At 41.3% G+C, this 13,524-nt stretch overlaps 1 protein-coding gene across 4 annotated transcripts in view; it reads left to right on the top strand.

Annotated features, from left to right (window-relative positions):
• Positions 1-13,524, top strand: part of wdfy4 (WDFY family member 4) — a 211,162-nt gene that overhangs the window by 75,470 nt on the left and 122,168 nt on the right. For all 4 annotated transcript variants that reach the window (XM_014198725.2, XM_014198716.2, XM_014198734.2 and 1 more), the window contains exons 25-29: positions 8,836-8,947; positions 11,731-11,921; positions 12,235-12,390; positions 13,017-13,090; positions 13,221-13,382. In XM_014198725.2, coding sequence (XP_014054200.2) covers positions 8,836-8,947; positions 11,731-11,921; positions 12,235-12,390; positions 13,017-13,090; positions 13,221-13,382 — 695 coding nt within the window. The remainder of the gene's footprint in view (positions 1-8,835; positions 8,948-11,730; positions 11,922-12,234; positions 12,391-13,016; positions 13,091-13,220; positions 13,383-13,524) is intronic.

Here is a 13,524-nt window from a genome sequence, read left to right as displayed (position 1 = left end):
GATACAATGGTAGCAATACAAGGTTATACCATTTACAGAAAATATAAAAATGCCAATGGTGGAGGTGTTACTGTTTATATTCAGAAACACATTCCTGTAAAGATTAGAGAGGATCTCATGTTAAATACTGTTGAAGTAATATGGCTACAGGTTCATCTGCCTCACCTAAAGCCCATTCAAGTGCTAACAGTCAGTATCTGGATAACATGTGTTAAATGCTTGATAATGTATGTGATGTCAACAGAGAGGTATGTTTAGCTGGGTGATTCAAATATTGACTGGTTTCCTCAAGCTGCCCGCTCAAGAAAAAATGGCAAACTGTAGCCAGTGCCTGCAACCTGGTTCAGGTTGTCAACCTACCAGGGTAGTTACAAACAGCACAGGAATGAAAGCATTGACATCTATTGATCACATCTTTACTAATGCTGCAGAAATTTGCTTGAAAGAAGTAGCCAGATCCATCGGATGTAGTGATCACAATATAGTAGCCATATCTAGGAAAACCAAAGTTCCAAAGGCTGGGCCTAATATAGTGTATAAGAGGTCATACAATATGTTTTGTAGTGATTCCTATGTTGTTGACAAAAATAATATTTGTTGGTCCGTGGTGTGTAATGAGGAACAAACAGATGCTGCACTTGACACATTTATGAAATTGCTTATTCCAGTTACTAATAAGCATGCACCCATTAAGAAAATTACTGTAAAAACTGGTAAATCCCCTTGGATTGAAAAGGAATCAAAAAATTGTTTGGTTGAGAAGGATGAGGCAAAAGGAATGACAAATATGTTTGGCTGCACAACCGATTGGCAAATGTTCTGCAAATTGAGAAATTGTGTGACTAAACTGAATAAAAAGAAGAAACTACACTATGAAACAAAGATTAATTACATAAAGAATGATAGTAAAAAGCTTTGGAGCACCTTATATAAAATGTTTGGAAAAAAGGCAAACTCACGCTGACACTACACATCCAAGTATGTCTGACCAAATTATGAAGACAAGCATTGTAATTTTGAATTCCGTAAAGTGAGTGTGGAAGAGGTGAAAACGTTATTGTTGTCTATCAACAATGACAAGCCAGCGGGGTCTGACAACTTGGATTGAAAATTACTGAGGATAATAGCAGATGATATTGCCACTCTTATTTGCCAGATTTTCAATGTAAGCCTACTAGAAAGTGTGTGCCCCCAGGCTTGGAGAGAAGCACAAGTCATTCTGCTACCTAAGAATAGTAAAACCCCCTGTACATGCTCAAATAGCCAACCAGTCAGCCTGTTCCCCTTCATAAACTAAAAAAAAAATAGTGTTTGACCAGACACAATGCTATTTTACAGTAAACAAATTGACAACAAATTTTCAGCATTTTTATAGAGAAGGACATTCAACAAGCACAGAACTTACACAAATGACTGATGATTAGCTGAGAGAAATTGATGATGAAAGGATTGTGGGGGCTTTTTTGCTAGACTTCAGTGCTGCTTTCGACATTATCAATCATAGTCTGCTGCTGGAAAAACGTATGTGTTATGGCTTTACACCCCCTGCTATGTTGTGGATAAAGAGTTACCTGTCTAACAGAACACAGACGGTGTTCTTTAATGGAAGCCTCTCCAACAAAGTCCAGGTAGAATCAGGAAGGCCCCTTACTTTAAAAAAATTTTCTAATGACATGCCAATGGCTTTGAGTAAAGCCAATGTGTCTATGTATGAGGATGACTCAACACTATACATGTCAGCTACTGAAATGACTGCAACACATAACAAAAAGCTGCAGTTAGTTTCAGAGTGGGTGGCAAGGAATAAGTTAGTCCTAAACATTTCTAAATCTAAAAGCATTGTATTTGGGACAAATCATGAACTAAACCCTCAACCTCCACTAAATCTTGTAATAAATCATGTGGAAATTGAGCAAGTTGAGGTGACTAAACTGCTTGGAGTAACCCTGGATTGTAAACTGTCATGGTCAAAACATATTGATACAACAGTAGCTAAGATGGGGAGAAGTCTGTCACACACAGAGAGTGAATATTAATAATATGCATGTCAATCTCTCCTGGCTCAAAGTGGAGGAGAAAGTGACTTCATCACTACTTGTATTTAAGAGAGGTATTGACATGTTGAATGCACCGAGCTCTGTTTGAAGTGGTGGTGCACAGCCAGGACACCGATGCAAACCCCCACACGACATGCCACAAGAGGTCTCTTCACAGACCCCAAGTCCAGAACAGACTATGTGAGGTGCACAGTACTACATAGAGCCATGACTACATGGAACATGGAACTCTATTCCAAATCAAGTAACTGATGCAAGCAGTAAAATTAGATTTAAAAAACAGATAAAATACACCTTATGGAACAGCAGGGACTATGAATCAACACAAACACAGGCACAGACACATACACACACACGATAACATGGATTTTGTATTGTAGATATGTGGTAGTGGTGGATTAGGGGCCTGAGGGAGCTAATGGGAATCCATAATAAATACAAATACAGAGTTCACCAATGTTAGCTGATTAGTTAGAAAGCTGGGACAGTAATTTAGTGAGGGAGATATAAGACTCCAGCTTCAGTGATTTTTGAAATTCGTTCCAGTCATTGGCAGCAGAGAACTGGAAGGAGTTGGCTTTGGGGATGACCAGTGAAATATACCTGCTGGAGCGTATGCTACGGGTGGGTGCTGCTATGGTGACCAGTGAGCTGAGAGAAGGTGGGGCTTTACCTAGCAAAGACTTATAGATGACCTGGAGCCAGTGGGTTTAGCGACGAATATGAAGCGAGGGCCAGCCAATGATAGCATACATGTCGCAGTGGTGGGTAGTATATGGGGCTTTGGTGACAAAACCGATGGCACTGTGATAGACTACATCCAATTTGCTGAGTAGAGTCTTGGAGGCTATTTTGTAAATGACATCAACAAAGTCAAGGATCAGTAGGATAGTCAGTTTTACGAGTGTATGTTTGGCAGCATGAGTGAAGGATGCTTTGTTGCGTAATAGGAAGCCGATTCTAGATTTAATGTTGGATTAGAGATGCTTAATGTGAGTCTGGAAGGAGAGTTTACTGTCTAACCAGACACCTAGGTATTTGTAGATGTCAACATATTCTAAGTCAGAACCATCCAGAGTAGTGATGCTAGACGGGCGGGCGGGTGCGGGCAGCGATCGGTTGAAGAGCATGCATTTAGTTTTACTTGCATTTAAGAGCAGTTGGAGGCAACTGAAGGAGTGTTGTATGGCATTGAAGCACGTCGGGAGGTTTGTTAACACAGTGTCCAGAGAAGGGCCAGAAGTATACAGAATGGTGTCGTCTGCGTAGAGGTGGATCAGAGAATCACCAGCAGCAAGATCGACATCATTGATGTATACAGAGAAAAGAGTCGGCCCAAGAATTGAACCCTGTGGCACCCCCATAGAGACTGCCAGAGGTCCGGACAACAGGCCATCTGATTTGACACACTGAACTCTATCTGAGAAGTAGTTGGTGAACCAGGCGAGGCAGTCATTTCAGAAAACAAGGCTGTTCAAATCAAATCAAATCAAATTTATTTATATAGCCCTTCGTACATCAGCTGATATCTCAAAGTGCTGTACAGAAACCCAGCCTAAAACCCCAAACAGCAAGCAATGCATGTGAAAGAAGCACGTTGAGTCTGCTGTTGAGTCTGCTGATAAGAATGTGGTGATTGACGGAGTCGAAAGCCTTGGTCAGGTTGATGAAAACGGCTGCACAGTATTGTCTTTTATCGATGGCGGTAATGATATCGTTTAGGACCTTGAGCGTGGCTGAAGGCTAAGCTTTCAAATAATAGGAAAACAAGGAAATGTATAGCATATTAGTATCTGCACCTAGCAGAATTTACAAACCATAACCTAAGCCCAACAGATCAACACTAATTATTCTAGCCTTCATTTCGGTGGCTATTTGTCTGTTTAGCTAGCTAGTGAAAGTGACAGCTGAGGTTGACGCTTCGTGAGTGCAGCCCATGTTTACCGCTACACACAACTGTTCTTGCCTGACAGACTAACTAATTTGCTAGCTAGTTTGCTACAGCAAGCAGCTTGGGCCATTTCCATGTAATTTATATTGGTAGAAACAAAAACAAACAACCAACTAGTTAGCTGTCTATACTCAGCTAAACACTTCAACAATTTCCATGCTCCACCGCTGATGTGCTTGCCTGTACCAACCAAGTTATCATGACAATCTATTCCCCAAGTTTCACTGCATCGACAATATAAAAAAAGTCAAATGACAGCATACCCTGTTTCCGGTTTCTGGTTGATGACAACAGCCACGCGAATACAACAACAGGTTGTTTGCAAGTTAATTTTGCGATATTGACATGTACATTATTTTAAGAAAACAAGGCCATTCTCGGCCACTATAGTAATTTATAGAAAGTCAGTTGACGGCCGCTATGGGTTCTAAATAGTCAACTGCTGACTGTCACCATGCATATAGAGAAGGGCACTCAACTTGTACTGCACTGATTCAGATGACAGATGATTGGTTAACCCTTTTGATGCATACAATCACATATTTGTGATCATTGTTGAATGGTCCTTGCAGCGTACCATCGCAAATATGTGATTGGAACAGTAGCAACAGAACGTATGATGCAACAAACATGTTTAAACAGCATTGTTGTCTGAAAAGCATCTAAACAATGTTTTGTACTGATGGAAAATAAAGGTCTTAACAACTTTATCCCTCAATTTCACCTTTTATTGTAAAAGATAAACTCAAACTTTATCATCCAAGCATCACACGGAACACATCCACAGCCAAACTCATTCCATAAACCAGTCTAAATAACAGGTTGCGCTGACAAAAAAACTAAACATAAGTTAGCAACCTAATAGCTACATTACATTTACATTTTAGTAATTTAGCAGACGCTCTTATCCAGAACGACTTACAGTAGTGAATGCATACATTTCAATTCATTTCATAAATTTTTTTAAAATAAATATTCGTAGCTAGACTTGTTTACAATGTACCACATCTCTGGTTAGAAAAATTGAGAAATGTAATATCGTTTAGAAAAGAGATGCGTGTCAGCTAAGCTAACATGAACTAAATTCTTTATGATGGCAGCCATGTTTGTTTGACAAGTGAAAACTCCCTAATCCCAGAATACCAATCACTATAATACGCAAATAAACAAAGTCAAAGATGGCTGCGTTCTTTGCCAGAAAAATATGAACTGAGTTTGGCCACTTTTCAGCTATTACAAATCTTCAATGTACTTGTTACAGTGTATACAATAACCGAAGCATATGACTTCACAAATTGATTACAGTTTTGGACAAATCACAAAGCAAATAAAATGTTATCACCCCACAGATCATCAACCCAAATACAAGCCTACTGCCTAGCCTAACTGTAGCGCAAAAGCTAAACAGGGTTGCCAGATATGGGTTAAACCATTTTAGGGGGGAACATTTCATTTGTGGGAGATTTGAAGTCCATAGGGGGTAGAAATGGGGAAGGTATCATTGTGTGATGCAGGAAATATTACTATGATGGGGGATTTCTCAATAAATAGTGGGGCAAACACAGTACGAGCTTATATACTAAATAAAAAAACCTGCTCGAGCTTCCCCGGTCAACGCTAAGTGCTGTTATTGTGAAGTGGAAATGTCTAGGATTAACAACGTTGAGCCACGGAGTGGTAGGCCCCACAAGCTCACAGAATGGGACCGCCAAGCGCTGACACACGTAGCACGTAAAAATCGTCTGTTTTCAGTTGCAACACTCACTACCGAGTTCCAAACACCCTCTGGAAGCAATGTCAGCACAAGAACCGAAATGTTCATCGGGAGCTTCATAAAATAGGTTTCCATGGCTGAGCAGCCGCACACGCGTAAGATCACCATGCGCAATGCCAAGCACTGGCTGGAGTGGTGTAAAGCTCGCCGCCATTGGATTCTGGAGCAGTGCAAACACGTTCTCTGGAGTGATTAATCATGCTTCACCATCTGGCAGTCCGATGGATGAATCTGTGTTTGGCAGATGCCAGAAGAACGCTACCTGCCCCAATGCATAGTGCAAAGTACATTTAAAAAGTAAATGTAAAGTTTGGTGGAGGAGGAATAATGGTCTGGGGATGGTTTTCATGATTCAGGGTAGGCCTGTTAGATCCAGTGAAGGGAAATCTTAATGCTACAGCATACAATAACATTCTAGACGATTCTGTGCTTTTTTTACACGTTTTTTTTCCTCATCAATCTACACAGAATAACACATAATGACAAAGCAAAAACAGTTTTTGAGAATTTTTGCAAATGTATAAAAACAATTACAACTGAAATATTACATTTACATAAGTATTCAGACCCTTTACTCAGTACTTTTTTGAAGCACCTTTGGCAGCAATTACAGCCTTGAGTCTTCTTGGGTATGATGCTATAAGCTTGGTACACCTGTATTTGGGGAGTTTCTCCCATTCTTCTCTCCAGATCCTCTCAAGCTTTGCCAGATTGGAAGGGGAGCATCGCTGCACAGCTATTTTCAGGCCTTTCCAGAGATGTTCAATCGTGTTCAAGTCCGGGTTCTGGATGCGCCACTCAAGGACATTCAGAGACTTGTCACAAAGCTCCTCCTGCATTGTCTTGGCTGTGTGCTTAGAGTCGTTCTCCTGTTGGAAGGTGAATGTTTGCCCCAGTCTGAGGTCCTGAGCGCTCTGGAGCAGGTTTTCATCAAGGATCTCTCTGTAATTTGCTCCGTTCCTCTTTCCCTCGATCCTGACTAGTCTCCCAGTTCCTGCTGCTGAAAAACATCCCCACAGCATGATGCTTCCACCACCATGCTTCACCGTAGGGATAGTGCCCTTGGCATGGTTGTCCTTCTGGAAGATTCTCCCATCACCACAGAGGAACTCTGAAGCTTTGTCAGAGTGACCATCAGGTTCTTGGTCACCTCCCTGACCAAAGTGCTTCTCCACCGATTACTCCGTTTGGCTGGATGGCCAGCTGTAGGAGGAGTCTTGGTGGTTCCAAACTTCTTCCATTTAAGAATGATGGAGGCCACTGTGTTCTTGGGGACCTTCAATGCCGCAGACATTTTTTGGTACCCTTCCCCAGATCTATGCATCGACATAATCCTGTCTCGGAGTTCTACGGACAATTCCTTCAACCTCATGGCTTGGTTTTTCCTCTGACACTCACTTTCAACTCTGGGACCTTATCTATATAAGACAGGTGTGTGCCTTACCAAATCATGACCAACCCATTGAATTTACCACTGGTGGACTCCAATCAAGTTGTAGAAACATATCAAGGATGATCAATGGAAACAGGATGCACCTGTGCTCAATTTCGAGTCTCATAGCTAAAGGTCTAAATACAGACTACTCAGGATCGAGGGAAAGATGAACAGAGCAAATTGCAGAGAGATCCTTGATGAAAACCTGCTTCAGAGCACTCAGGACCTTGGTCTTTTACCAAATAGGGCTATCTTCTGTATACCACCCCTACCAACTGGCTCAAACGCATTAAGAAGGAAAGAAATTCTACAAATTAATGTTAACATTTCAAGTAACACCTGTTAGTTGAAATGCATTACAGGTGACTACCTCATGAAGCTGGTTGAGAGATTGCCAAGAGTGTGCAAAGCTGTCATCAAGGCTAAGGGTTGCCACTTCGAAGAATCTAAAATATAAAAAATATTTTGATTTGTTTTACACTTTTTTGGTTACTACATGATTCAATATGTGTTCTTTCATAGTGTTAATGTGTTCACTATTATTCTATAATGTAGAAAATAGTAAACATAAAGAAAAACCTTGGAATGAGTTGGTGTATCCAAACTTTTGACTGGTACTGAAAATATTTTTTAAACCCCCTTGATCAGAGCTAGTGACAGATTATAGCTCTGGTCCAGAGCATTAGAGCACTACAGGCACCCATACCAACTGAGACACATGTTTTTTTACTTTTATTTAACTAGGCAAGTCAGTTAAGAACAAATTCTTATTTTCAATGACGGCCTAGTAACAGTGCCTTGTTCAGGAGCAGAATAACAGATTTTTACCATGTCAGCTCTGGGATTTGATCTTGCAACATTCCAGTTACTAGTCCAACGCTCTAACCAATAGGCTACCTGCCGTCCAGGGTTAATGTTTGGGCTATGAGGTTCGCAGACCAAGTGCCCTAAGCATGCATAATCTGCAGCTGGATGCTTCCCTATTGTTAATGGTTGTTTGGGGCATCTATTTGGGGTTGTTTGTGGTTGTTTGGGGTGATTAGTAGGACCCCATATTTCTGATTTGGGGTTATTTGGGGTACTTGTTTGGGGTTGGCATATGCATAGAATTAATAGAATGGGCTTGGAACCTCTAACGCTGGAAATTTGACTGGTAAACTCATGGGTACACTCAAAATGGCTGCCTGGTATTGTGATGCAATCTTTTCCATGGTCATGTAGAACATTCATTCAAATTATGTTAACTGATGTGAATCAACAAATCACATCACATATTGATGGGTCCACTTCCTGCTTTTACTTCCTGCTTTGCTCCTATGGGTATACTCACAATGGCCGCCAGTCCACCCATTATGCCATCATTGAAAAGGACGCCAGTTCTATTCATTCTATTTCTATGGTTTGTGTTTGTTTAGGGTTGTTTGGAGTACCTATTTGTGGTTGTTTGGGGTATATGTTTGTGGTTGTTTGGGGATATTTGGGGTAACTGTTTGGGGTGATTAGTAGAACCGGGGAAGTCCTGACAATACCTGATCAGAAAAATATAGGGCCCAGTGCTGTCCTGTCAGTACTGAGAGCATAACAAATTGTATGTTGTCTCCTGTGTGTTCTATTTCAGATGGGAATCACGTCCAGAGATAACTCCACCCCTGTGTTCCTGTCTCAAAACATCAGCCACCACCTGACTGGCACTGCACGCACCATAGGAGCTGCACTGGTTGGACACTTTGGTAAACAACCAACAGCGCATTCATTCAAATTAATTTGGTGGACTTAACTGTTGTGGAAGACGTGTGAAATTGTATTTGTGTAAAGGGAAACTTTAGTATTCGGATCATATTACTTTCGAAGACTAACAAAATACGCAGTTTACCCCTTTACACTCGTGGGAATTGGCCTATATGGATAGGGCTAAATTGAAATGTTTCTTACGGAATAAATATGAAATGCATAACCATGGTAGCAATTGAAAGGGAACAGTTTGGAGATAAGGTGAGTACACAACAGGTCACCTGAGTCAAGACTGATTCCAAACATGGCACTGTTGATTTTATGTCCATTTTACATTTACAGAAAATACTCTGGATGCATTCAGTAACATTTCCTGGACAACAAAATGACAAGAGTTTGAGTGAGAGGACTAACTGGTGTCTCCAAGTGGCAACACACCTCTCCAAAGTGTGCACAGTCGCTAAGCAATTTCAATGCACTTTTTATGCCTTAAAGAAGAGTATAACTTTAAGGTACTTTTTTGAGCTTTCCTGGCTGTGCCGTTGAGGAACTAGAGCAAGCACACTTGTAGTTGTTTTGTGAGGAATATAACTCTGCTACCCCTCCATCACACAATTACTGTTATTGTTTACGCAATCCAAAAATGGTCTATTCTAAATCGCAATATGGGTCAGGTGGACATGATTTGAAAGCCTGTTCTAATGCCAACATGACTAGCTAAGTTACAAAATATGATCTTATGGTGTTAGGCTTTCACAAGGCAATTCAGAGAAACACATCTTAATTTTGGTGCGCATAGAAAGGAGTCATGAGTGCATTCAGGGGCGTGTGAATTGTCTTCACAATAAATAAACAAATAAGTCAATTATGTTCAGAACAACCCAGGGTATTACACAGTGGCTGTCAGTGCCGTTAAAGATGTGGAAGGACATTTTTTTTTCATGAGCATGGCCTTATTTGTATTAGAGCATATTGAATGACTCTCATTCATATTCCATTCACTCAGCTCAACGTAACATCGATAGGTTTAGGCTACTACATGATACTCAAATTTTCCCTATACCCATCATGAAGTTGCTATAACCTAGACTATGAATGAAAGTTTACAACGTTGGTGCACACAGGTTCGAGAGACAAATTTGAGGTGACAGACAGTGACTTTCAATATCACCTTGCAAACTCTTGCCTGCATCTAGCTGATATAACTTGTTCTCAACTAGCCTACCTGGTTAAATAAAGGTGAAATAAAAATAAAATAAAAAATATTGGGTGTAATCATTAGTCCAACAGTTGCAAACGAGAGTTTCTATTGGACAAATTCAGGTATGTTTATCCTCGTTTTGTTCCGTTTAAGAAAGGTTTTTCAACAGAATCAGCGGAATGAATACACCCATGATCACGCGTAAACACAGTTCACTTTCATAGCAGCCACGTTGTATTCCTTCTCGCATCTAAGTGCTTTCCTCCTCTTACCTCTTCCCTTCACTTTTGGACTTCAATGCACAACACATCAGCTGTATGTGACCAGGTGAAAAAAACTTTCCAAGCCAAACCGCTACACACAGCCTACATCGTTGTCATCATATTAGCTAAGGTAACGTCTTAGTCAGCATAGATAATTGAGCTAATGCGTTAGTAAACCCTTGCTTCTCCTTCATTTTGGAAGAAATTCATTTGTTCAGAACTGTTCAACTACTGTTTTTCACATTTTATACACTACAGTGCTAACTAGCTGTAGTTTATGCTTTCAGTACTATATTCATTCTCTGATCCTTTGATTGGGTGGACAACATGTCAGTTGATGCTGCAAGAGCTCTGATTGGCTGGAGGATGTCCTCCAGAAGTTCTTATAATTAGTGTGTAAGTCGATGGAAGGGGGTGAGAACCATGAACCTCCTAGGTTTTGTATTGAAGTCAATGTACCCAGAGGAGGACGGAAGCTAGCTTTCCTCCGGCAACACCATGGTGCTACCGTATGGAGTGCTGTTGAGGCTACTGTAGAACTTCTTTGCAAAATAGTGTGATTTAATCAATTATTTGGTGATGTGATTATATTTAGGTTAGTTTTATCTAAAAAGGATAACTTTTTTAATGTTTTACAATTTACATTTTTATGAAATTCACTGAGGAGGATGGTCCTCCCCTTCCTCCTCTGAGGAGCCTCCACTGGTATGACGGCATGTCCTATTGTAACTCTACATCATCTTGTAACTCTACATCTTGTAACTCTACATCCAACTCTACATCTTGTAACTCTACATAAATGTTGACACTGTATATGACATGAGTTTTATGATTTGGAGATGTGAAGTATACATTTGGACTCACTTGCTTGTTTTTCATCAAAGCGGTATTTATTATAATCCTCAACATCTCATCTTTCAAAATACATTGAGTCATCTTAATTTACAGAATTTTCCACACTCAGACAACAAAACATTAGCAAAAGTTGCCCAATTACCGGGAGGGACAGGGGCAACGTCTGAGTGAGGGAAATACTGAAAATTAAGATGACTCGATGCAGTGTCAAGTTTAGAACGGTTATCCGTTAAAACACATACAGTGCTGTGAAGCGCAGAGCCTGAGCTCTGATGTTATTGTTCAGCCACTACGTTCAAATTTTGTCACTTATTAGTGCCCAAATCTGACATTTCCAACCCTTATACGGGTACGAGTGTAAAGAGTTAAGAAATGTAAGTGAGCTTTCATCAGAGGTCAATCTGTATGGTACTATTAACTGTTCACAGTATACAGTTTGAACGTGTGTTGTGGTGTCGGTCAGGAGTGCGGACGTTCGCTCCCAGCAGCGCAGGGGATGGCTTTCTGTACCTTGGTGGGCCGGCGGTGATCCTAAGCATGGTTGCTATGGCGGCAGACGACGGAGCGCTGTACGCAGCAGTGAAAGTTCTGCTGTCTGTGTTGGAGACAAGCCCTGCCATGGAGCGGGAGATGACACGCATCAATGGCTACAAGGTAGGTACAACCCAAACACCTGTCATTAAAGTCGTGTTCATTAGGCACCAAATGGAATAAAATGGACTGAAACGGAGTGATTAACTGGACTTCTCTTGCAAAATGTTTTGAAATGTTTTCCACTGCATCCCCTAATGAACACAACCCAGTCAGGTCTTTACGAAACGGAATGGATAGAATTTTGGCGCCTCATGACATATCTGTACAGCCCAAACTTCTGGATGCCCCCAAACGTAGATGACAATAATTACATTAAAAAGTGGTTGCCTTGGGATGATGACTCTGTTCCTCATCTCCTCCTCCCTGTCTCTAGCTCCTAGCATTCCTGCTGAAGATTAAGAGCGGTGTGTTGAGCAGTAGAACCTTTCAGCTGGTGCTGTCTCTGTCTGGTTCAGTGGACCACCTGGGATCTGGAGCCGCTTGTCTACACAACAGACCCGCCTTCAATGCCCTGCTCTGTGACCTGGAGGTACCGTACTACCACCAGCCCTACACCAACCCTACATTCCCAAATCAACTCCTAGAGCTGATACCTAGACACCACCTGTTAGATATAGACTGGGTGTACAAAATATTAGGAACACTTGCTCTTTCCATGACATAGACTGACCAGGTGAATCCAGGTGAAAGCTATGATCCCTTATTGCTGTCACTTGTTAAATCCACTTCAATCAGTGTATATGAAGGGAAGAAGATGGGTTAAATATTTTTTTTTATGCCTTGTGACAATTGAGACATGGATTGTGTATGTGTGTTATTCAAAGGGTGAATGGGCAAGACAAAATATATAATTGCCTTTGAACGGGGTATGGAAGTAGGTGCCAGGCGCACCAGTTTGAGTGTGTCAAGAACTGCAATGTTGCTTGGTTTTTCATGATCAACAGTTTCCCGTGTGTATCAAGAATGGTCCACCACCCAAAGGACATCCAGCCACTTTGACACAACTGTGGGAAGCATTGGAGTCAACATGGGCCAGCATCCCTGTGGAACGCTTTTGACACCTTGTAGAGTCCATGCCCTGACGAATTGTTGTGAGGGGGGGGGGTGCAACTCAATATTAGGAAGGTGTTCTAACATTTGCTCCTTCCCTTGAAGGTGTGGAAGAACACTGCAGAAAGTCTGGACCTGTCAGTTCTCAATCACTTTGCTGAAATCCTGAAATCATCAAGGTAGAGTATCTTCATGAGCCATCAAAACAAAATGTTGTGCTACCCTTGTTAAAATTACACACTTACTTTACTTCAACCACAAGTAAATTGAACAAGGAACTTCTGCACCTCCCCCCACCCTTTCCCCCAGTGGTGACCATGGTAATGCAAAGGCCATGTATAACCTGGGTCTGGTGCCTAAACTGCTCTTCCTATTGGCTGACCCCATGGTGACCCCCAGGAAAGTAAAGGTTGCCATCTGTATCATCACTCACCTGCTTAGAGGACACTTCACCTCCACCGACATACGCAGGTACACACACACACACCTCTGTGTCACAGGCATATGCAGTACACACATAGGAAATACTCATCTGTGTTTAATTTTAGTGTTGTCTTTCATGGGACAGCCATTCATTCTTCTTATTGTGCTGTGTATTTGTCACTAGTGTACT

The sequence above is a fragment of the Salmo salar genome, chromosome ssa01 (genome assembly GCF_905237065.1).
Source record: "Salmo salar chromosome ssa01, Ssal_v3.1, whole genome shotgun sequence".
Classification (NCBI taxonomy): domain Eukaryota; kingdom Metazoa; phylum Chordata; class Actinopteri; order Salmoniformes; family Salmonidae; genus Salmo; species Salmo salar.
Note: the sequence above shows the minus strand (reverse complement) of the source record. Positions and strands in the feature narration are given on the sequence as shown.